Source organism: Salvia splendens, chromosome 16, assembly GCF_004379255.2.
Source record: "Salvia splendens isolate huo1 chromosome 16, SspV2, whole genome shotgun sequence".
Classification (NCBI taxonomy): domain Eukaryota; kingdom Viridiplantae; phylum Streptophyta; class Magnoliopsida; order Lamiales; family Lamiaceae; genus Salvia; species Salvia splendens.
This window is the reverse complement of record NC_056047.1, coordinates 12455516-12480894: the sequence shown is the minus strand read 5'-3', so window position 1 is coordinate 12480894 and position 25379 is coordinate 12455516. Positions and strand designations below refer to the sequence as shown.

The 25379-nt window shown below is 35.6% G+C and overlaps 3 protein-coding genes across 7 annotated transcripts; 1 reads left to right on the top strand and 2 right to left on the bottom strand.

Moving 5' to 3' along the window:
- Positions 1-330: 330 nt before the first annotated feature.
- Positions 331-6591, bottom strand: LOC121770976 (protein NTM1-like 9). The gene is made up of 6 exons (XM_042167763.1): positions 6165-6591; positions 5247-5551; positions 2388-2687; positions 1980-2285; positions 1001-1342; positions 331-820 (listed from the first exon to the last, which is right to left on the bottom strand). The coding sequence occupies exons 1-6, from the start codon at positions 6319-6321 to the stop codon at positions 596-598; spliced, it is 1635 nt and encodes a 544-aa protein (XP_042023697.1). The 5' UTR covers positions 6322-6591; the 3' UTR covers positions 331-595.
- Positions 6592-7281: 690 nt separating this feature from the next.
- LOC121771336 (E3 ubiquitin-protein ligase MARCHF9-like) lies at positions 7282-10720 on the bottom strand. 5 transcript variants are annotated; one of them, XM_042168118.1, is made up of 6 exons: positions 10340-10720; positions 8599-8733; positions 8504-8519; positions 8041-8097; positions 7839-7954; positions 7282-7757 (listed from the first exon to the last, which is right to left on the bottom strand). In XM_042168118.1, exons 1-5 carry the CDS (start codon positions 10504-10506, stop codon positions 7850-7852), a joined length of 480 nt encoding a protein of 159 aa, XP_042024052.1. In that variant the 5' UTR covers positions 10507-10720; the 3' UTR covers positions 7282-7757; positions 7839-7849. The 5 variants fall into 5 exon arrangements, 2 of the variants coding, with proteins under 2 accessions (XP_042024052.1, XP_042024051.1); XR_006043990.1 differs by having other exon boundaries at positions 8185-8733; XR_006043991.1 differs by having other exon boundaries at positions 8041-8519; positions 8624-8733.
- A 10539-nt stretch (positions 10721-21259) lies between these two features.
- On the top strand, positions 21260-22578 carry LOC121770902 (probable receptor-like protein kinase At1g33260). The gene has a single exon (XM_042167678.1). The coding sequence runs from the start codon at positions 21441-21443 to the stop codon at positions 22461-22463; it is 1023 nt and encodes a 340-aa protein (XP_042023612.1). The 5' UTR covers positions 21260-21440; the 3' UTR covers positions 22464-22578.
- Positions 22579-25379: the final 2801 nt, after the last annotated feature.

The window sequence follows — 25379 nt, the reverse complement described above, 5'->3', positions numbered from 1 at the left end:
CACTGATGATGATAATAATGAGTAGTACTACTAATTATTATAGCACGACTAAACAAACTTGAATAAATAATGTAAAAAGTGTAGCATATAAAAAATAGGAATGTCACAACTCCTCTTAGTCCTCTACATCCCCACCATTCCACTTACAAAATAAAACTGATAAATTTCTAACCCTAAACTACAAAATTTAATTCTAAACCATAAAAATTGGGCCACAGACATAATAATAAATCCCAAATCATGATAATGAGTAAAGGACATGCTACAGCCTATACTAGCACTGTCTCGGCCCCATACTTGAACACAAATTGTGCAAAAGTGTTTATAATATATTGAAAAATGCTTTGTATAATCTAGACAGATTATTTTACTGGATACACATCTAAAATAATAGCTCCATGGACCATGTCTGAGTAGAATCAGAGGAAGTCTGAGAAAGTTAATAACTTCCTAAACAACATCATTTTCATTATGCAAACATTAATTACTAATGAACATCGATATCTCTCTACACAAACTAAATTTTTACAGGAAAGCGTGTGGTTAGAAAGAAAGGAACAATGTAATGCTAATAATTAAGATTACCACACATAATTTACAGGTCGGCCTTGTAGAGCTGCAGCCTGGGGCAGATCCATATCCCCAGAAGAACAGATAGGATTATAGCTATGTATACCCCGACAGCATACACTTTCATAGAACCTGAACCTCCGAGAATAGAGAGGAGGCCTGATATTTGAGGTGAGGGCGTTCTTATATTGCTGTTTTGTCCATGTTTTGCAGCTAAGTTTGGATCATTTTTGTGGGCAATCTCGGCATCCTGAGAGAGAATAGACAGGAAGGTTTATCGGTAACTCTAGTAGTACGAAGATGACATAATGCAATATTGTTCCCAGAATATAACATTTTAGATATGGTCGTCCCTTCCAGTTATTGGTATGCTTGAACTTTTAAAATATTTAGTAAGTCCATGCATATGTAATGTATTAATGGAACTCACCTGTTTACTAAGTGATTGTGATTCTTCTTCCTTGGATCTGTCGCTATACTTGGAATCTGATCTGGGACTCAACCAAAGGCGCAGTCGCCTTGGAGCAGTTCCCTGGGATGTAAAGTCCATAAAACTGGGTGGATTTCGTGGCTGGCGAGATCGAATCATGATTCCAGTTTCACTAACAGGAGCATTGTCATCTTTGCTCGAGCTAGGGTGGCAAGATGTCTCAATTCGTCTAAGGAATGATCCTCCAGCTGTATTTGCTGAAGAACCCGCTTCTTCAGCAGCATAGCCGGAACGGGAATGATCGGTGGATGGTACTCCGGAAAAGCTTGGAGATTTTTCATCCTGCAGGTTGTCAGTAGTGTAATGAGCATCACATGGCAGGATTACAAGTATCAGAGCTGGAAGATTTCAAGCTCAATAGTCAAAACACAGCTAAAATTATGCAAAGTATTTGTGTTTTAAAGGAAAGCTTTGAGCATGATTAATCTACAATTGCTACAAACTTGAAGTGCAATAAGTTCAAGATACTAAGGGGAGGTTTGGTTTCATTTTCTGTTCTAATTCCCTATATTGAGTATTTACACTGCAGTTTACCAAATAGTATTAGAATTTGTGTGGAAATAAAAAAAATATGCATTTGATGAATGATTTTAAGCCTTTTGAAATATTGGTTTGAAAATGAAATGTGTTTGGGTGACTATTGCATCTGTTGATAACAAACCGTGGAATCCACTACATAGTTTCTTCGTACGAAATAGTATATGTAAATGATGGGTCCTAGTGTGAGTAAGATAAGGAATTAAAAGTTTTAGAGATTAGTACTTTAAGAGCAAATAAGATTGGGGCAATCATGTATGGAGCATTGAGCTTAACAAAAAAATAGGAAAAGAATATTTGAAAATAAAGAAGAGAGACCATGCTACCGCTGCTCAACATTGCCATGTGTTTTAGGACACATGAAATAAAATTACAGTCTCACCTTACTAAATGCAATTGGTGCTTGATTTGGATCATATGTCTTGTTGCTAGTTGACGGTTCATAGAAGCAGTTTCCATAATTTTGAAGTCCTTCCAATAGGTCTGACAGGGATGCATCTGGTTCAGACGTGCCATCTTGAAAATGCAATCCATTTCTTTCGTAGCCAAAGTCAGCAGCAAAGGGTGAACCAATGGGATCCACCAAATCTGCATAAGTGTGTGATTCAAAGGCACCCAAGCCCTTCTCATCAAATTGATGGTGGGTGGCTCCTTCATGCATTGAATCAGCTCGCAGAGGCAGAGATACCTGATAATATGGTGGAAGAAAAGCTAAAGTTTGAGTTCTATTTTAGTTATAAAAGAGAAGGATGATAAGTAGCAAATGATATTCCAAATATTCATATGTCACCTCCATTGCTGTTTCTTCTCCTGAGTGATCGATTCCATCAGATGCACAGCTTTCAACAGGTACTAGGTTAGTAGGAGTCAGACAGTCCACCGGATTCGTCAACCACTTCTTTACATCTCCTGGTTCCTTAACCATCTGCATATCCACCATCGATGGATCTCGAAACACATCTGAAGATACATCATCAGGAGAAGATTTTTCTGTAGATGGGACTGAGCCAATATGATCTACTCCAGTGCATTCCAAATTGTCAAGCCTCTCATCTGCCTTGTGGAATAAGCGACATAGGACATAGTCACCCTGAAGCAATGGGAAAAAAGAATTAATTACAAACAAAATAGCAAGTAATCTCAATCACAAAGGTGCAGAAGCAGTGGGCATATAAGCCATAAGTATACATCACCATTATATCACATAGCAAATTCTTTTTACCTGAGCCCTAAGGGGTTGGGGTCATGTACTGTTCACTGCAGGGTGTAGATTAGAGGTATTTTAGTCAATTCCTTAACTAATATTCAAGTTTTCAGGAGCATCTCAATAACAGACTAAATGGACAAATTTATGTTGCTAGAGAGACAGTATAGTTGCATAACTCCAGTAGCCTGTTAACAGTCAAATTGTGCATATTATCATTGCCAGTGACTCAGTGGCATGCTCAAGCAGTCTATTGACCAAATTATAACTACTGAAGATTCTAAATAATATTCCCTCCGTTCCAAGAAAATGGAGGCGTTTCTTTTCGGCACAGAGATTAAGGAAAAAGATGAATAGTGTTAAGTGGAGAGAGAATGAAGTAAGAGGCATGATACAGTAGATAAGTGAAGAGAGAATAAAGTAGAAGAGAGAAATTTGTAAAGAGAACAAAGTAGGAGAAAAAATAAAAGGGAGATTAAATGTGTTAACTTTTGCCAAAAATGGAAATGACTCTATTATGTTGGAACGTCCCAAATAGGAATACGACTCTATTAACGCAGAACGGCAGGAGTAATAAAAGTCAATTGAGGTTACACAAATATTTGTGCGAACTATAAACAAAATTACAAGATAATCTCTAAAGTGGTTTGTCAAGCACTACCATGACATATTATACCCTTCACTTTGTTAGTTTTACAATCTTTTATGTCAAACCAACACGGTATCAAATACGATAACCTAATTGACCTGTCAATCCTACTCAGAAGTTCTTGGTCTGAGGAGAAGAAAGAGCTGCGTGTACATGATATTTATACAAAGGAGGGAAAATAAGTAAAGCACACACATAACAAGCTATATAGGTGATTGAGATTATATCTAAATAGATAACTGAAGGCTTGTTTTGATACAAGGGAATCATTAGGCAGGCAAGAAACAAAACTACTGAAGGAACAAAGACTAGCAAGATGATGTCGAGGCAGCAAGACTTATAATAATGTGAAAGAAACGCGAGTACTATTTATTATTACATGAAAAAGACTAACTGATTCCTTCCTAGAATAATGCAAGGACCAATTTTGGTGTGTGTGTGTGTGTGTGCATGGAAGTTAATAGAAATCCTCATTACATTGGATGGACATGGAAAATAATTGGTGGGATCATATTTCTGGAAGGCCCTAAAAGAATAATCAGGAAACTGATCAGGTGAAACCAGACCTAGATCACTTCATGGTCTTTACTTTATATATATATAAACATGTTTAGTTTCTCAATAACCTCCCTTAAAAATGTTTCTATAAAACCATTGCTTTCCACATAAAACCCTCATTCTTCAAACAAAATGTCTCATGACTTCAAACATATCACCCATCACTTCAACATTTTTCCTTACAATGGATTCACTCATTGAGTAACTAGCCAAAATGCATGATTTGATCATGAAAAATTAGATTTTTGGCCAACTCCAGTCCTATTGTCAGTGTTCACCTTCTTTAGCTCTTCTAGCTTGTGCCATCTAAATGATTTATTTCAAGTATTTAAGGACATAACTAACACATTAAGTAGGAGTTCATTAACCAACTCATGTTTGGATAGTGGAAATTAGTTGGTTTTAGCTGTCACTTCTTCGTTACACAAGGGGAAAAAATATTTCAAATCCCTGTATGTCATGACTTAAATTGGAAACACTTTTTCAAGATCTCACCCAAAACTTAAGGCAATATAAATCTATTAATTTAGAAATAGATATTTAAATTCTCATCACTATCTTTTTCTTCAGTTTATTAGAACTATTTCATTAGTAGATTTCATTATCAGGTATATATACTTCCATATATAAATTCCATAAATGAGACCATGGAATATTGAAATTCTTGGGAAATCCTGCAATTTCCAAACTAAGACTTCCTTGAGTTAGTTAGGATACTCAAATCCAAGTAAAACTTATAGAAGTTTTGATTGAAATTTACCACACCTTCAAAATTTTAAATTATTAACAGATACAGAAGCACAAATCAAGTGTACATAACATTACTACATTAGTTTAGGTAGTCAAAGCAGAATTCAACAAGTGAATTTTCACTTTCAAGTCAGGTAATTCCCAAACAGACAGCATTCTAATTTTGAGATGGAGTATGCTTTTGAATATGGCAAGTATTCCACAAATAATTGACAAACCGGTCACAAAAGGCATACACCACTGCATATGCTGTGAAAAACAATTAGTGAAAAAGAATGACATGTTGATGAACAATCTAGGTTGATATCAGTATAGCTAGGTTCACATTTCATTTTCTCAAATTACCAAAACTACATTTACCACGTAAAAGGTATTTAGCATGGAATCAGAAAATAACAAGTATGTGACTGTGTGTCTTTATAGTATTATGCATAGGTTTCATGTATGTGCATGAGAAGACGAGCAAGAGAAATGATATGATTATTGACCTGTCCAGGACCAGTGCCATCAAGATCTGGTTCAGTGGCACGATACTCATGCATTATCCAATTTGTCCGTTCACCCTTTGGAGCACGGCCCCTATAAAAGACTAGAGTTTTCTTCAACCCAATCACATGAGAATGGGAGTGACCTGAGGGGGATGATTTGCGAGATTTTATGGTACGATCCTTTCCTGTAGCTTTCCAATAACCAGCTTCTGTGGCTCTATTAGAACGATACCCATTTGGATATTTTTTATCACGAGGGCAAATGAAAAACCACTCTGGGTCATCAGATTTTATAACGGAGAGTGCTGAACAAAATCAAACAATAAGGAATGAAAATCTTCATTTGTTTATGCATAACAAAAAAAGCAAACAGAAGTGAAGTTTAGTCTACATATATGGCCTTATAATCCATAAGAAACTTCCATTATCTAATTAACCCTTACTAAATGTAGCTTGATCACACTTCAGGTTACTTAGAAACTATGCATAAAGGAGTAAAAGTAGGAAGTGAAACTTGTGACACCAGAAATTTCTCGAGCCTAAGTCAAAAGGGATTGGTATTTCTCTTAGTATAGTTTACAAGAAGATCCAAGCTAGCAATATTAAACAACAATTCAGAATAACATTTTACCTAGTCAAGTTCAGAAGCTCTTCATGCTCAACTTCATTCATTCTAAGAAATTTATAAAGGTGAAATTTTGGGTGACGAATCCTACAAGCATAAAGTAGATTACTAAATTGATCCACACTTCAATATGTATGAACAATGTAAGCTTTCAATTGAGTATCAGCCAGAATAGCAGTTCCTCCCAAGTAAAAATACAAATTTGACAAAAACAACAAGTACCAAAACTATCGGTGCTACCACATTAGGAGAAAAAAACACCAACAACAATGAAATTCGAAAGAGAGTAATACCGGGAAGATCCCACGGCTCCCATTTACAGACGTCAATCTCAGGGATGACCTCAACTTCGGAATGACGGCCGTTGATCTTGAGCCTCAGATAATGATTGACGAGCTCCTCATCCGTGGGGCGGAAGCGGAAGCCCTTGGGCAAAGCCTCCAATTTCATCACATTAAGCAGCAAAAATCACCGCAGCTGGAAAATTACAGCAAAGCAAGGGAAATTGGTGGAACTATTAATCCCTAGAATCGATTTACTTGTTTGGGTTGAGCTTTTTTGGTTTCACGTGGTGGGCAACAAAAAAAGGTGAAGAGCAGTAGTAGCCAATCACGATAGCCTCTATAATTGCTTTCCGACCTCGATCACTGTAACAACAATCACTCACTCCCATAAAAGACTCGTGTTTTTGGACACATCGATATATATAAAAGAATTATCTTTTTTGTCATCTTTTGGTGTCAGTTAGATTCTCTTCATTTCTTCCTTTAAAAATTTAAAATCTGGGCTTGTTGCTTTGCTTTTTAAATTAAAAATAAATAAAGAAATACTACAAATTTGAAACTGAGCGAGAAGAGGACGTAGATTGTACATGGGGTGAACCGTGGGTTTTTTTGTTTTTTATTTCCATTTCTTTTAATAAAATTTTGAAAGATATTTTTGTGGATTTTTAGTAAGTTAATATTAGGATGTATTCAGTTTGATTCTGCATTTGTCTTGTGGTCGTGATAGCTCGAAACCTCGATCTATTGGTAGAAAAGAGACATCTTACTACTAGTATTTCTAACGTTATTTTCAGTTGCAAGACTCGTGGGATAATCAATCGCCATTTGAATCAAATCCCAAAAACCCATTTGATCAATTTGAATCAATAACAAAGGGTGCACTATTTTCTGAAGCATTTAATTGCCACTTTTCAAAGTGATATTGAAATTGTTAATTAAGTCATATATTTTTGATTAATTTGGCAAAGTTCATAAGTGCAGTACTATTAAATTAGTATAGGACCACAGCGTTGAATTTCATGGCTGTCGATGTTGGAATAATGAAGTTAAGATTTACATAAACAATTTGGGGACCTACAACATTTAAAGCTCCAAATTAACTTGAAAATAAAACATGGTCTCAATATCCTCATACGTTCAACAACTATAAACGAAGCTATGTCATTATATACAGTCCGTAAATTATAACTGTGAACCTTTTGAAATCGATCCTCTCGGCAAGTGATAACCTAAAATGTGAGTACAACTACATATTCAGTGAGCATTTACAATGAATCAACGACAATAAAATGAATATATACAGCAAGTCAGCAGTGGAAGCAAGATGAAATAAAGATCTCTCGATGAACCTCCTAACTACTAGTTTCCACTTTCTATCGCCTGACTTAGTGAATAAAGCTAGATCCTTTTTTTTCTTAACTTACAACACAACAACACATCCGCTCATAAAATATGCAGGGAAAAGTCTGGCTTACAGTGCCGGATGATACCCAATAGTGGCGTTTGCTTCTACCCGCTGCACCACTCTTCTCACATTTCACTCTTGACAAAACTCTAGCCCCAGTCGAAGAGCTGTGCCAAGTCCCAGCACAACGATCACTCCTGCATACAGAAGTTCACATTGTATAACACAAGCAGATTAAGTTTTGTCGGAGTTGATACTACTTGGTGACAAAGTTATACCAATGATAATGTTAACTGGGAGGGCAGAAACACCAAGGGTTACGGAAATCAACACATCCAGCAAAAGACCACCAACAAGAATGGAGAACGCCACCCAAAGCGGACTTAAAACACCCCTGTTAATAATCAGTAATTTAGCAGTGGGTTTCGACAAAAAGTGATGTTATGGCTACTTGACACAAATACAATAATATTTCCTCACCCTTTGATGATCTTGCGCTCTAAAGGCTGGATCAACCGTCCAAACCCAGTAACTAGACTGTCATGCATAAAAGATCAAGTCAGAAATCACCATCTAAGGTTGGAATGATCCTCTCTAAAGAATATAGAGTTCCAGATACAGCACCAAAAACATAAATTATGACAGCTTCAGTGGTAATGTTCTTCTGCAAAGCCGTATAATGACTGGCAATTTCCCTTTGCCTAACTAAGCAAAACATAGTATTAATTTCACAAATACTAAGATTTTAACCAATATCCTAGAGTTCAATAACCTATTCAAACTGTGATTCCTTTAAGAATTGAGTATGCATCATGAATGCAATCACAACAAGTACAAAAGTAGGGAAGAGAGTGTATGCATATCAATCAGAATTCCATATCAAAATCTTAAACATCTAATTCTAAATTTGACCGACACTTGCTTGAGGATCAGGAGGTATTACGTTGGCAGCTTCTTGCCTACATGAGAATTATGGAGGCTCATTATCATCCGTCATAGATAAAGCTAAAATCACCTCTTAAATTTCGGACACTTAACTGGCATATCTCACATTTATTCGAACCTTGGGTGTTAAACCACTTCACTATGCACGAATGATGTGCTTTTGAAAGACCGCCTCGACAAAGACATCCAAGACTGATCAAGGCTTCTTCATTTTCCTCCTGGCATACCCTGTTAAAGTGAAAGCATCATTACAATCCATTTAGAATGTTTTCGAAGCTCTTGATTTAAAATATGTAATCATGTTAAATATCTAAAATTTACATTTTATCAGAAAGTGCTTGAAATATATGATGCTTTGAAGATGGAGAAGATATAAATTTGCTTCTGCCATGAGAAAACATATCATGCAGGTTTGATAAATCTTAAAACTATAGATGAAGTAACCAAAATAAACATCACACAAGATCAAAAGAGTGCACCTGACGTATAAATTAAGATAACATTTGATAGCAAATGCCCAAATTTTCTCCCCATATATCAGTTACAGTCAACACAGAATTTCCTAATAATTTCTAGTTAGCTTTATGTTTGCTACACATATGCATGTTTTATATCAAAACTTTGATTTCTCGAATATATACAGTAGCATTCAAACTCATAAGTATCCAAAAAATTTACTCCAACAATAAGCTCGATTTGCAAACAACTCTAGAAGACAGTGCTATTTATAGATCTTGCCACACCAATTGATATACTATAACTTTGCAAGAGTAGATGAACATGTGGAAATCCAACAATCCAAATATCAGGGTAAGAGCAACAGTTAATTTACATGCTCTCTTCACATCTTTGGTGCACATACATTCTTCTGGCCTGAGATTGAATTCTAGAATTAACCTCTATAAAAACACATAGTAAATCATGGTTTTTCCCTCGATTGTTTGTTTTTTGATTTACTTTTATGCAAACTTCCATTGGAAAAAATTAAAAGTATCATTTGCATCTTTTTCAAGTAATTTATTTATCAATGTTTCCTTACAAGCAACAGTTACACATATGATCAGTCCGTAATAAAAGCATTAAGTATCCTGATTTACTAACCCATTGTACAAATAGTAGATAAGATCCATATTAGCAACAGAAATAGTCAAGGTGGGATAAGATAGTTATATCTGGGGTTTTGGGCTTAAAATTTATGTTGTGTGTTGATGTCACCATACTGGTTTCAATATTTTAGGCTGTATAATGATGAAAGAATTTGAATTGATGGAAGACTGAGAAAGGAATATCATATAGTAAGGTTTTGAACTTTGATTGATCTAAGATCCTCTAACTGGCTTTGAGAATTTCAAATTGAAGCCGGACTTCAAAATTTAAAACAACGAATTTGTCAGGCCACATAGAGGATTTAGTTCCCTGAATATGCAGTTTACCATCATTTGCTCCAGTTGGTCCTTGAATGCCCTTTGAACTAGATTTTGGGACCACGATTATAGGAGCATACAAACAGGTGAAACATATAAATGACGATTATATGTTCACTTCAGAGAAATTCAGTTCACCTTACCATAAAATGGAGGTTTAAAAAATAATTAAAAAAATGTCGTAAATAAACCACAAATCAAACGGTAGAATTTGTCATGTACTAGGAATCAATACAATCACAGATACACACATTCCTCGTTTCTTATTTGGGCATTTTAGCCTAACTCAGCAATCTCATAGCGGAAAGATCAAGTCTACCGACTACTATACCCATTCCAGCAATTCAATCCGAAATTTCAGCTAACAAGGAGTAATCAAACACGCAGTACCTGAGCAGAAGGAGACATACCTGCACTCTTCATGAGTATTCGAATCTCTCTCGGGCAGTGATTGACTTATGCTGGCGCAGTCCACGACCACCACGTCAATCACTACTTTCTTAGCCAAGTCCTGATATTGACCTGCCGTTCTGCTGCTTCTCGATGTCGGCGTCGGGAAATTCACCGACCACACCATTCCGCATTTACCAAAACCAACAATTAGCGGCAGAAACGAATTGAACTGTTCTCTGGATTGGAGAATCGAACTATTTAGCTATCAGATTTGAGAGGAATGCAAAAAAAGGATGCAGCAGAGAGAATCAAAGGTGTAGATGAGAGTTTGTTGTACAATTTACATCACACAAGTGAAACGGACTAGTCAGTCATGAGAGTGACTGGAGTTTGCTATGATCTTCACCAGCACTCTATTTAATAATTTCAATTTATTCAGATCAGATCATTAATAAAATTATGTGGATAGAGTTAAATAAAATTATTTGTGATAACTACATTTTCAATGTTTATAGTTTTCCATTTACATATTTGTGGTTTTCGTTTTGTTGGATGATTTTTTTTGTATTTTTTTGCAATTATTTAAATTTTTGGATAAAATTCTATATTGCAGGACACGGGTAAGAAGTATCAATTTTGCATCTCCAAATATGAGTTTGTTTTGATTTCGGCTCATATAAAAAACAAAGAGTGAACTGCACCAAACATCTCTAACTTATTCACTTGTTACACCAGTGACTCCTAACAAAAAAAATAACACCAGAGGGGCCTAATAAAAAATACAATCACAAACAAGATTTTTTCAAACGATAACACCCTCATGCCCTTAAAGGGCATTCTTGTCAAATTACCCAAATATGCTGACGCCGCCCTACATTGAACCTGCAACATCAGGCCCTTAAAGAGCATTCTTGTCAAATTACCCAAATATGCTGACGCCGCCCTACATTGAATCTGCAACCTCCCTGCTTGACCGACAATTGATAGGACTTAAAGTGGGAAAAATCGGGTTTATAGGCTACTTTGCCTTTAAAATTACGTAAATGTACCCATTTTGTTATCTTTTCCATAAATGGGAAAAACTTCACTCTCGTTGGCGTGTTTTAAGTGAAAACGCCACCCGTATTGGCGTTTTACAACGTATGTGTCGTCGTATTGCATGTACGTTGAAAAACGCCGACGTGGTTGGCGTTTTTGACGAAAAACGCCAATCCCACTGGCGTGTTTTAAAAAACGCCAATTCGGGTGGCGTTTTTCTTGCTTTCCGCATTGAAAAAAAGGCCAAAAATTATCCCAAGGTATACACGCCAATGGGATTGGCGTTTTTGAGTGAATTTTGATGAAAAACGCCAATCCCACTGGCGTTTTTGAGTGAATTTTGAGTTTAAACGAAATGCGCCCCAAGTGTTTGATGAAATGCCTCAAAGAGTATTCAGTTCTTGTCTTTTACATAGCACACCAAGTGTTTGATGGAACGTTTAAGTGAGCTCCAGCCAGCTTTTTACATCCTAAACTTCGATGAAAAAACGATTTGATGAGTCATAATTTACATAAAAATGTGTAGTCTAAGGGGAAAAATATAGAAAATATGCTTCGCATTAATAATATCATCTTGTATTATACTAAATTAAATAATTTCATTTATTATTTACAATTTTTTCAAAACGAATGAAGAAAATGAAATGACTCTACTACTATGAACGCAGTAGAGTCATTGATAGTGTCATTTTCGAGAACTCTTTAGTAGATGAGGTCGACGTAGAATACCCTTAACGTATTCGGCCCCTTATGCTTTTGTTTCATGCGTTCGTCCACTACTTTCCTTGTATAGTTGTTTCATAACTCGTGAATATTAAGTTGTTTCATTCGGCTAAATTCATCAGATAGAATTTTCAAAATTTTCTTCAACAAACTTGATTTTATGTTTAGGTATTTATTTTTCAAGACCAAGTCCTCGCAACTAGAAATTAATATGGATGCTATGAATTTTGTATCATATTTGTGTTAAAAGAAAATAGAGGGGAATTCTAGTAATTACATTATTTCTTTGTCACTATCTATCATTATTATCTCACGCAACTTATTATCGATGGTGTTACTAACTCTTTATCGTTAGTTTCTCTCATTCCCTAATTCTTTTTCTATGGCAACCCTCTACAACTATAGCCCACTACCTCACAGTGGCATTAGCCACCCCCCTCAACTATAGAAAAAAGCTTCCACTTTAGGACCTAAAATAACCACTACTAAAACTAAAGAAACAAAAATGTAGTATTACTCCATAATCCATATATAGCAATTTTAATAGCAAAACGGAAATGCTTATATCATCTTTAATAGCCATATATAATCCCATCTCCCCACTAATTCCCAATATCAAATTCGAAAGAAAACATCATACTACTATATCAATTCGAAAGATGATATTATTAATGCGAAGCATATTTTCTATATTTTTCCCCTTAGACTACACATTTTTATGTAAATTATGACTCATCAAATCGTGTTTTCATCGAAGTTTAGGATGTAAAAAGTTGGCTGGAGCTCACTTAAACGCTCCATCAAACACTTGGTGTGCTATGTAAAAGACAAGAACAGAATACTCTTTGAGGCATTTCATCAAACACTTGGGGCGCATTTCGTTTAAACTCAAAATTCACTCAAAAACGCCAGTGGGATTGGCGTTTTTCATCAAAATTCACTCAAAAACGCCAATCCCATTGGCGTGTATACCTTGGGATAATTTTTGGCCTTTTTTTCACGGCGGAAAGCAAGAAAAACGCCACCCGAATTGGCGTTTTTTAAAACACGCCAGTGGGATTGGCGTTTTTCGTCAAAAACGCCAACCACGTCGGCGTTTTTCAACGTACATGCAATACGACGACACATACGTTGTAAAACGCCAATACGGGTGGCGTTTTCACTTAAAATACGCCAACGAGAGTGAAGTTTTTCCCATTTATGGAAAAGATAACAAAATGGGTACATTTACGTAATTTTAAAGGCAAAGTAGCCTATAAACCCGATTTTCTCACTTAAAGTGTCTCTCTAAACCAGTCAACCCTTCGCCTCCTATGCTGTCAACTAAATTGATTGGTCAACACAGCTACTCCTAATACTATTATTATCACTATCAATATTTGGAAGAAACGGCTCAAGAATTTTGGTAGAAAATTTTTAGCACAACAATAATCATGAATCCTGAATAATAAACTAAGTAAATTTCATATTTCATTGACTATGAAACTACTTAAATTCATATTTAATTTTAATAACAAAAAATAGCACTACTATCTTTCAAATCTTAATTAAAAAGGTAAAAGAGTAAATTTGTGAATGAATAGCAATGCAAAAATAAAAATAACACCTTGAGCTTTATATTCTGTCAATTAGTTTATTCTAATTATAACCTTTTTCCTACTCTGTCATCTCTATTCTTCTTCTATTTTTGTTAACCATTACAATTTATTTTAATATAATAAATTATAATTAATATTCCATCCGTCCCATAATAGATGTCACACTTTCCTTTTTAGTTTGTCCCACAAAAGATGTCACATTTCCTTTTTTTAGAAAAAGTTCTCTCTCACATTAATATAAATATATTATTTTCTCTCTCCACCAACACACAAAACAACATCTCCTAAAATCTCATGTCATTCCCCAAGTGTGTCATCTATTATGCGACGGAAGAAGTACTTTATTTGAAAGACTATGAGTTTTTTTTAAAAATTATACCGTTTTAAAATTTATCAAACTTAATAACCATTTTAATCTAGTGATTTAAATTTTTAAAATGTCTTGTCAATTAATCTTTTAATTTAGGAAAAAAAATCTTATCATGTTGGTTACGTTGGTGTTCTTTACGTTCATTCCACTCAAAGAGATTAAAAATTAAACTTCAATAAACTGAAAATTATGTGTAAAAATGAAAAACATCAATTTATTATGATAAAAGTAAAACGGATAGAATAATGAAGTGATGTGAAATGCTGAGTTAAAATTGACACGTCCAGTTTCACACACAAACACGCGGAGATAGGTGGAAAGGATCAGACAATAGGTGTGTAGGTTTCAAAAGGATCAGACAAAAATGCCCTTGAAGTTATTTGGGCATTTTCGTCTAAAAATGGCTAAAATACCTGGTTTGTGATTGCATGTTTTGTTAGACCCCTCTAATGTTATTTTTTTAGGGGTCACTAGTGCAATAAGTGGAAAAGTTAGGGGTATTTGGTGCAGTTCACTCAAAAATAAAAGAGTAAACTACACATTGGTCCACGGACTATAAGTTTTTATTCACCAATAGTCTCTAAACTTTAAAAATACCATATTAGATTCCTAGACTATGTCATAATCATGCCAAATGTACTTTTTCACTATTCATGGTGACTTTTAGACAAAATACCCCTAAAGCGATTTATGGTTAGTGGATATATTCCTCTAACATTAATGGTATGGTGTCTTGGAAATGACACCAGTGTTTCATGAATTGTACTTATTAGATATATCCCGCAATCAAATGTATAAAAGTAAATAATAAATATGTTAAAAGTAAATTTATTTGACAAAAATTGTGAATTTAAAAATACTTGTAATTTTGTTTTGGCAAGTCTCTAGGAATCCAAGTCTCAAAGTCCATGCCTTCATCACTCTTTATATGATTGGTCTGAATGATATATTTCTAGAAGAAGTGCAACACAGAACAATCATTTGTACAGCATGAATTATTTCAATATATATCTAATATCGACATTACACAAATAACATATACTTGATTTTCGATAAATCTCTATGATTCCCTTAAATCGAGAGATTATGGTATAGAATTCAATATGACTACCGACTTCATGTTTAAGTCGAATGCATTTCCATGCCAATGACCGTTGTGGCACACCGGGAATATGACCTGTAAAATAAATCAAACTGATTTAGCAATAATTAATAAGAATCGTAATAAATGAAATCAATAATTACCAAATCAACCATTTGTCCTTCGGGTACCAAGATTTTTTTTTCCTCAAACACCATCACGGCGAGGGGTTAAGGCTGACCACCTGTCTATATCAAAAATCATCAAAAGATCATACATCAACCAAGCCCAAAAGTGACTCGGTCCACACAAGAGATACAAATCACAAGAGCTAACAAAGCTACTATGGTATCCCCACAGACCGGGTACTAACCATCTAACTAACGAGAAAACAAACATACCAAAACTACACATCAAAATAATAACAAGGATGATGGCCAAATGTAGGCCAAATCCAAAGGAAAATAAAAAACCATAAATCAAAACCATGAACCATGTGAAGTAGTCATCCATCTCGATATCTGAATCTGAAGTTCGGATAGCCCAACTGGTCCATCATGACGAGCGACTTCAAATACCGAGGCGCTGAATCCGCATCAAAGAAGGTGATGACAGGGGTTTGGCCCCCCCTACCTGCCAGAAAATCTGCTGGTCGGTTGCCCTCTCGATAGATGTGAGAGAACATGACCTGCAGCTATGAGATCAAAGTGCGAATGCGAGCCATGTGATGTCTCACATCCGCTGCTCCTCCGCGTCCTGAAGTAAATTCAGGTACCAAGAGTTGACCTTTGGTACTTGACAATATACTCCCTCCAAATAGTCTCATCGGTAACCGCATTTACGTGTGAGGAGATATGTTTCACATGTGAGTTCAAGTCTGATAGAAGCAACGTGTAGGGGAGCCCATTGAAGTAAGTGTATTATAAGGTTTCTAGGTTTTTAGCAATGGATAGAGATAATGGGCCATTATTCGGCCAATCGTTCCAAATGGAGTTTAGCAAGCACTTTTTTTATTTTTAATGAGAACTTCAGTGTTCGATAAATACTCCCTTTGTTCACCATTTAAAGAATCATTTTGCCATTTTTTATTTCCACGATTTATAGAACCATTTACTTTATTCCACTTTTAGTATACAAACCTCACATTTTTCCAACTTTGTACACTCACAATCCAATATAAAATTAATATTTTAAATGGGTTTAACATTTCATTCACTTTCTCCCTTTTATTTTATTTACAAAGTCAAACAATTTGTTAAAAAAACCCATGCAGAGTCAAAAGAGCTCTTTGAATGGTGGACGGGGAGAGTATTTTTTTCTAGAGTTGGTCTTGTAATATTCAAACTGCAACTATGAATAATTGAACGTATAACATACTCGTATTCTTATATATATATATATATATATTGGTAAATGAATATAAATTTTAAGGCTACGCCACAGAGGACTCGAATCTAAGACCTTTGGCCTCGGACGTTACCTCTCTATGACTCCAACGCTTGGCTAACTCACAAGGACAACATATAACATATACTTGATTATGGATGAAAGAGTAAAAATTGTTTTAGTCACCCGTTATATTGATGTAGTATATGGTTTCGTATGCATCCAATCAAATATTATTTTTTTTACAAAAATTGATTATGACTAGATTGACAAAATATATAGAAAAAAAAGGATCGAAATATACAAACATATATGTGCAAACGCGGCATCACAGAATTCACCGTATAATTAATAGGGTAGATTGGTAGGTCATTACCATACATAAAACAAAAATCACATAATAAAATCAAAGATCATATATTATGTACATAATTAATTCATCATCCTTCCCCTTCCAATCAACTAAATACAGACAAATTTAAAATTCACATATATACATATACTTGTAGGGATCTGACTATCCGGATTCTCTAATTACCGAGACATCTTTTGGTCTTGTACAAGATAGCCCAGTCAAACTATCACCCACGCGACTGATTTACAAGTACAAATACTAGCTATTACAATGGTAACTAGCTAATGTTCTCGGACCATGCAATCACCAACCTAAAGCATCTATGAACCTCCGAGAACCCTGAACACTTGAAAACCCTAGTTAGTAGACAAGGAGAGATCCTCTCGGATCTAAAAAAACATACAGAAGTAAGAGAGAACACAAAGGATTCGAATAGATCTCGTAGCTATGGCTCAGTCACCCACTAATAGTACAAATCTATTCACCAGAAACCAAGATCCAAGGGAGCAACGTTGGATCCAACCGTGAATCTCTTCACACACCACAAATTCCAACCCCAATCCACTCCACTACACCGGATCTATCCACTCTCCGAACACAATTCACCAAAACCGCTCAAACCAGAAACCCTAGCTTCTCCAGAACACAACCAACCGAACCAGTTGCTTTCTCCTACACACACGTTTAATCACTCAAATAACCGTGATAAACCATCGTGAATCAACCGGAGACTTATCGGAGAAGAAGAAAGAAGCAAGGGAATCACAACAGACGCGCGAGAGAGAAGTGGGAGAAAAAAGAGAGTGTTGAATGAATTAGGAGATGGTGAGAGGAGCGGGGGATATATCAGCAGCCAATTGGGTTAGGGCAAGCACATGCCCAATACACATCACTCGGGCCAATTAATCCCCAGGCCCAAATAATAGTCCACCACATAACAGCCCAATATAACCAGCATACTCCACCTTGGACATTATTCTGGGAAACCAATTGCACTATTAGCTAAGGTTTAAATTATCACAGCCTACAAGGCAGCCCCCACAGCACCAAAGAACAAAGTTCACTAGCTTAGGGAAACCACTAGGTTTGCCTACTAGACTCCGGAGGGGCTGACACCCATTAGTCTATAGGACTGAATGCCTCCAGCCACCAAACACCCTTACCAAAGTAGATAAGGTGACTGACAGTGGCGTATCCACCTTAGAACAAGGGGGTACAACTGTACCCCCAAAATAAAATACTAATACTATGTATTGTGATAGAATTTGCAATTGGCCTTTGTGGTCTAGTGGTTCTACTACCAGTTTTCACAATCGAGGTGCTGAGTTCGAAACCTGACGCATATCCTAATTTCTTTTCCTTTCTTGTTTAGTTTTATTCTAACATATAAAATTCTATATCATATAGTATTACTTATTTCAATTATTTTTTGTTTTAGTTTTGTTAATCCAATTTGTTTACTTATTTCATGTTTTATTTTATTGAATTAAAAGTTCTGTAGCCTTTTACTTCTTTTCTATATTTCATATTAGAATAATGAATTTACTTTTGTTGTTTACTTTTATTCAAACAATTGAAAGAATAAATGTATTATCTTTTTTATTTGTTAAAACAATTCAAAAAATAAATTTATATACTTCTTGATCAAATTTTTAAATAATCAAAAAATTTACTTTAAACCTATATTATCTGTTTTGCAGCAATTATGTGCAAATCTATATAAAACATTTACAACTCATAAAAAATATATAACTTTTAAAAAATAATTGACATTTTGCTTAAAGTATTTATATCCACAAGGTTTTGCTCTAAAAACTGTCCATTAAAAAATATTTTAAAATTTACTCAAATATTTCATGTCAAAAAATTAATTTATTTCCAAATTATATAATTTATGTCTATAAGACATTTGTATTTAAGAGAACAAAAAGGATTGTTTGGATTTTTAAACTTCGAGAACTATTTTCGTACCCCCGAATCAAAAATCCTGGATTCGCCACTGGTGACTGAGGACTTTTTACCCCCGGGACATGCAACTATCCTAGGTCAAAATGCAGATATTTGATGCAGAAAAGAAGTTTTTCAAGTGGTAAGCATTTAGTTCTCATGTCAGTTGGGTTTTTATCAGTGTGCACTTTTAAAAGGGAAACTTCATTCTTTTCTACAATATCTCTGATGTAATGAAACCTTACACCAATGTGCTTAGTTATCATGGAAAACAGGATTTTTACACAACTGAATTGCAGATTGAGAATCAGAGAACATATCAGGAGGAGTTTTCACAAAATTGAGTTCAGAAAGCACTCCCTTCAACCACACAGCCTCTTTCATTGCCTCAGTAATGGCAATATACTCTAATTCAGTAGTGGATAGAGCCACTATGTGCTGCAACTGTGACTTCCAACTTATCCATGATCTGTACACAGTAAAGATATAGGAAGTGGTGGACTTCCTCTTATCTCTGTCATTAGCATAATTAGAGTCAACATAACCAGTTAATTTCACACCTTCATCACATTTAGAATAGCACAGACCATACTTAGCGGTATTTTTAAGATATCTGAGCAACCATTTTAAAGCTTCCCAATGGACATGACCAGGATTAGACATGTATCTACTCAAGCAAGACACAATGTAGGCAATATCAGGCTAGTGCTAACCATTAAGTACATCACAGATCCAATTGCATTAGCATAGGGATCTTTCTTCATAGCATTGATATCCTGTTCAGGTTGAGGGCACAAGTCTTTACTCAACATAAAATGAGCAGCTAATGGCACAGAAGCAGGCTTAGCATCATACATGTTAAACTTTTTCAGAATTTTGTGCACATAGGGTTCTTGATGCAAAACAAGTACACACTCTTTTCTATTTCTAAAAATATTAATTCCTAATATTTTATGAGCATCCCCTAAGTCTTTCATATCAAAATTCTCACTCAAGGCAGTTTGCACAACAGTTATAGTTTTCAAACATGGACCCATAATCAGCATGTCATCCACATATAACAGAAGGAAGACAGACACAGAATCAAGGTTCTTCACATACAAAGCATGCATCAAAAGTACTTATAACAAAGCCAAGTTTATGCATGCAGGTATTAAATTTGATATTCCACTGTCTAGAGGACTGTTTTAAACCATACAGAGCCTTTTTAAGCAAACACACATGATTAGGAAACTTAGGATCAACAAAGCCTTCAGGTTGTTTCATATAAATTGGTTTATCCAAATCACCATGCAAGAAAGCAGTTTTGACATCCATTTGTTTCAATTCTCAATCAAAATGAGCACACAAAGTAAGCATTAATCTCACAGTAGTAAATTTAACAACAGGAGCAAAGATTTCAGTATAATCTACCCCATCTTGTTGAGTAAAGCCCTTGGTCAGGCCTTGTATCTCAAACCCTCCACCTCACTTTTTAGCTTATAGAGCCACCTGCAATCTACCACAGAAGCACCAAGAGGCAGGGGTACAAGAATCCAAGTAAGGTTTATTTTCAAAGAATTCATTTCCTCCAAGATGGATTTATGCTATTCATTCCAGAATTTAGATTTAACAACCTGCTTATATGATTGAGGCTCATCCCCATCAGATTCATACACATTAAAAGTCAAATTGATCAAAGCAACCAACCCCACATAACCATCATATCTAGCAGGTTTCTGAACATTAAGTCTTCTAGGCCTATCCCTAGATAGTACATAATCATTCAAGTTGGGAGCATCAATAGCATTTTGAATCCCTGAGGGACTATTTAACACATTCTGGGCAGACACAGTAGGTGGAATTCTCATAGGACTATTAGGCATATCAGTAGCATTATCAACATTATCAGGCAAAGGCACATTAATAACATCATTGTAATAGCTAATGTTTGTACTTGTAAATCAGTCGTGTGGGCGATAGTTTGACTGAGTTATCTTGTACAAGACCAAAAGAGGTCTCGATAATTAGTGAATTCGGATAGTGTGTTCCCTACAATACTAATTAATAGTATTTGAATAGTAGCAATCACCAAACTCCACGAGTGGAATTAAGAAGAAGCCGTCCCATTTTCTGTAGGGACACATCCATGCATGGGGACCTCTCTCATGCCGGTGCCCTCTGTTATTCCTCCATCTTTCACGTTTTAATCTCTCACTATTTTAATAAAACTCTCTTTCACGCTTCCTTCCTACTCGCTTCCATCATTCGTTCCTACTACACTACACTCTTCCATTTGGCATTCATTTCAGTATTCCATTTGTTTTCTTTTATCTCATTTACCATGTACTACCACTCTTTAATCACTATACTTATGAATTTTTCAACTGTAATAGTCACGGAGTTTTTGTTTATTAAAAATGATAATAAATTCTAAAAATAATTATATGCCTCTAATTAGTTGCATAATGATTGATAATAAAAAAATTGAACTAAAACATATACATAAAATTGAAATTAAAGAACATACTCCTATAATAATAAAAAAAATATGAGGAATATGAAGTGAACTAGTCAATTTCAGCCCCTGCTTCCACCTTTATAACAACCACCTCATTGATGAATTCGCGATCTATCATCCATGGGGCTCGTCAAATTCCTCAAACGCAAACTCACCAAGTGCCGATCAAAGGCCGCCGTCTCCGTTGATAAATCCCCAAAACACAGTAATTCCGACGGCGGTGGCCTCCGCTTGTCATATGAGGAGATACAGAAACTGACGAAGGATTTCGCCACTGTCATCGGCTACGGCGGCTTCAGCACAGTATACCTCGCCCAATTCCGCCACTCTGCCGCCGCCGTCAAGCTCTACTGCAGCAGCGGCAGCAGCCAGCGCGTGTACGACGCCTTCAACCAGGAGCTCCAAATCCTGCTCCACATCTGCCACCCAAACATCGTGAAGCTCCTCGGCTACACAGAAGATCAAGGCGCCCTGATAATGGAGTTCGTCCCCAACGGCACCCTGCACCACAAGCTCCATCACGCCCCCCACGCTCCTCCACTCCCGTGGAATCAACGCGCCGCTGTCGCCTTCCAGCTCGCCTCCGCCATCGCCTACCTCCACGACACCTGCGCCCCTCACATCGTCCACGCCGACGTTAAACCTTCGAACGTCCTTCTCGACGGCGATCTCAATTGCAAGCTCTGCGATTTCGGATCGGCGAGGGTCGGATTCTCCTCCGCCGTGGCCGCGTCGGGGAAGCGGAGATCGGCGGCGACGATGATCACGGGATCGCCGGGGTACACCGATCCGCTGTATCTCAGAACGGGATTGGTTTCGAAGAAGAACGATGTGTACAGCTTCGGAGTTGTTGTTTTGGAATTGATTACTGGAATTGAGGCGTTCAGCCCCGCCACCGGAGAGAGGCTAGCGGCGAGGGCGCCGGCGCTGCTGATGGACGCGGCGGAGATGGTGGACCCGCGGCTGGTGCGAGGAGAGGTTGATTTGGGAGAAGTTAGAGCGATGGCGGAGCTTGCGGCGAAGTGCATTTCTGAGACGCCTGGAATTAGGCCTTCTGCTTCTGAGATTTTGACGATGATGAGGGAAGCCATTCCGTCTTTGGCATTCATGTTTGAGAAGAAAGTTGCAGAGATACGTACATAATATTTCTTTAATATTTCTTTGGCATTAGGATACCATTTTTCCATCGTTGAAATTTATTTATTGTTTTTAATTTTGAACAGATGTTTATTTGAATCGAAAAAAAGATACTACTCCTCCTCCGTTTCTTCATAGTTTAGTCATTTTCTCATTTTGGGAAGTTCCCTCAAAATTGAGTCATTTTATATATTACTCCCTCCGTCCCCGAATAAGAGTCGCTAATTTCCATTTTGGGTCGTCCCCCATTAAGAGTCACTCTTCATTTTTACCATAAATGGTAGTAGGCCCCACATTCCACTAACTCACTCCACTCACATTTTATTATAAAACCAATATAAAAAAGTGGGTCCCACATTCCACTAACTTTTTCAACCAACTTTTCTCTACATTTCTTAAAACTCGTGCTCGGTCAAACAACGACTCCTATTAGGGGACGGAGGGAGTAATTTTTTTCTCTTTTACTTTATTCTCTATACTTTATTAACTTTTTACTTTTTCTCTCTCTTACTTTTTTATCTATTTATCTATCATATTCAATATTCATTTCTTAAATTCCGTGATGAAAAGTTTTACATCAACTAAAGAAACAGAGCCAGTACTGGTAAGTCAAGTAGTCACTTCAACTTCGAATTTAATTGGTCCCCAAAAATTTTGTCATAAGCTATTTTTTTATTTTTATTTGCAACGTCGTGATTCATGATATAATCTATTAAAGCGTGCGATCCACAAATTAGTGTCGGTCAAGTGTATATTTTTTGGAAGGAAATCCATTAAAAGTTTAAAGTGTTTCAGTGAGCGAAGCAATGAATTCGTATTAAACTTTAAACATTAAACAATACTTTTAATTGGCTTTAAATGTTTCAAGGACTTGATACAACTCCCTGAGGTAATTTATCCAAATTTAGTCGTTCCATTGTCCCACTCTGAAATTTTTTAATTTGTAGTAATTTTTATCATCAATTTCAGTTTTAATTTAATTTATTAATTGGGGTGCACTAAATCATTCAGAGTTTATAATTAATTTTCGAATTTGCAGTTTTTAAATTAATTTTAGAGCTGTAATTTAATTGGGAGTGTTGATTAAGGTTCATTACTTGAGAAAAAGTAATCGTGAGATTTATCGAATAAATGATGTACATCACAAAGGTTTGCATAGCTACAGTTTTTATTTGATTACAAATCTTAAATGTTTTTGGAATAAGTCTGATTTGCGACGTGTTCTATGTGATTATATTTCCCTTTAATTAAGTGTCGATAGCAATAGTGCAACCACAATATACTCGGCTATCTCTATCTTAATCAATTTCAGTCTAGTTTTAAAGTTACATGGTTATTGACGTTATGATTTGATAGATAATCACTTTTTTGTCGGTACACCGAGTTTCATAATGATATAAATATGGAGCGTTTTAATATACTCCCTCCGTCCCGTTCTACTCGCACGTTTGCTTTTCGGCTCGTCACAAAGTCCTTACACTATTTATAATTTAAGTTAGAATTAATGCATTTAATTAATATGTTAGTTTAAGTTAAGAGCTCTTTTATTAAGTGATGTCTCATTACACCTAAAATTCTTTTTTAATTACACAAAAAATCAATCCCAAATTTACGGCCTAAAATGAAAAGTGCGAGTAGCATGGGACGGAGGGAGTACTATATTTCATTGAGTGGCCAAAATCAATGATATAAATATGAATATTTTTAACATGTAAATAAATATAAATTTAAAGACGTACTACAGTGAATTCGAATCTTTGGCTTTAGAAATTACTACACACGCGTGGCCAACTCATACACACATCTCATTGAGCAAAGAACCAAGAATTTAGGGTTGATGGAGAGTGGCGCTTATGCCATAAAGATTAAATACTATACCGGTGTTCAATTTGTAAATAGATCAAAACATCCCATGCGTCCAAGAAATTGTGATGTGTGCTGTGTGTGGTGAAAAGCAGATGAATTTGTCCCCTACTTACTAGTAGTATTTTGTATTGGGTCACAATTTAAAGAGTATATATAATTGACGAAATTTGTATATAAAAATACTCTCAAATTTATAACTGATTTTATTTAGATCGATTTTCTTATTAACTGAATATTATTTTTGTCGTACTCCCTAAATTGCCCATATATTATAGTATTAGTATTTGTAAAGTCAAATCACTACTACATTACAAGATTTATATATGGTATGAAATTACAAATAATCGTGGCAATGAAAACATTCCATTATTCAGGCAAATTTCATAAATTGAATTTCTCAATCAAACTAATATTATCATTTAAAAATTGAAACACATTTATCTCTACTTTATTCTCTCTCAATACTTTACTCTCTTCATTTAACACATAAAATAAAATTGCATAAAATCATGTGCCGTCCAAAGAAGGGGTCATCTTCCTTGAGATGGAGAGAGTACTATAATATTCATGCATTATGCATGTTGCTCAAACTATCATTTCCACCAATGAATAAGGAATCACAAACATCAGCGACACCGTGTAATTTTATAAAAGTTATATATATTATTTTATGCACCTATCATTTCTTCAAGAAGACGGTAACAACAAACATCAACAGTATTACCATTTTATAAACGTCAGTATATAATTTTATACATCAAAAGTATCATTTTATACACCAAAAATATCAATTTTCCAAGAAGATAGTAACAACAAACATCAACAACACCATATCATTTTATAAACGTTATACATCATTTTATGCACCAAAAATATAATTTTTTCAATAAGCCAATAACAACAAACATCTACAACACCATATCATTTTATAAACTGTGACATCCCTAACCCGAAACATGCATTATTTTGCATATTATCATATTATATTGTCATTGCATATTAAATTGTCATTTTTACTGCATAGATATTAAGTCTGTGTCATAGAGGATATATTTA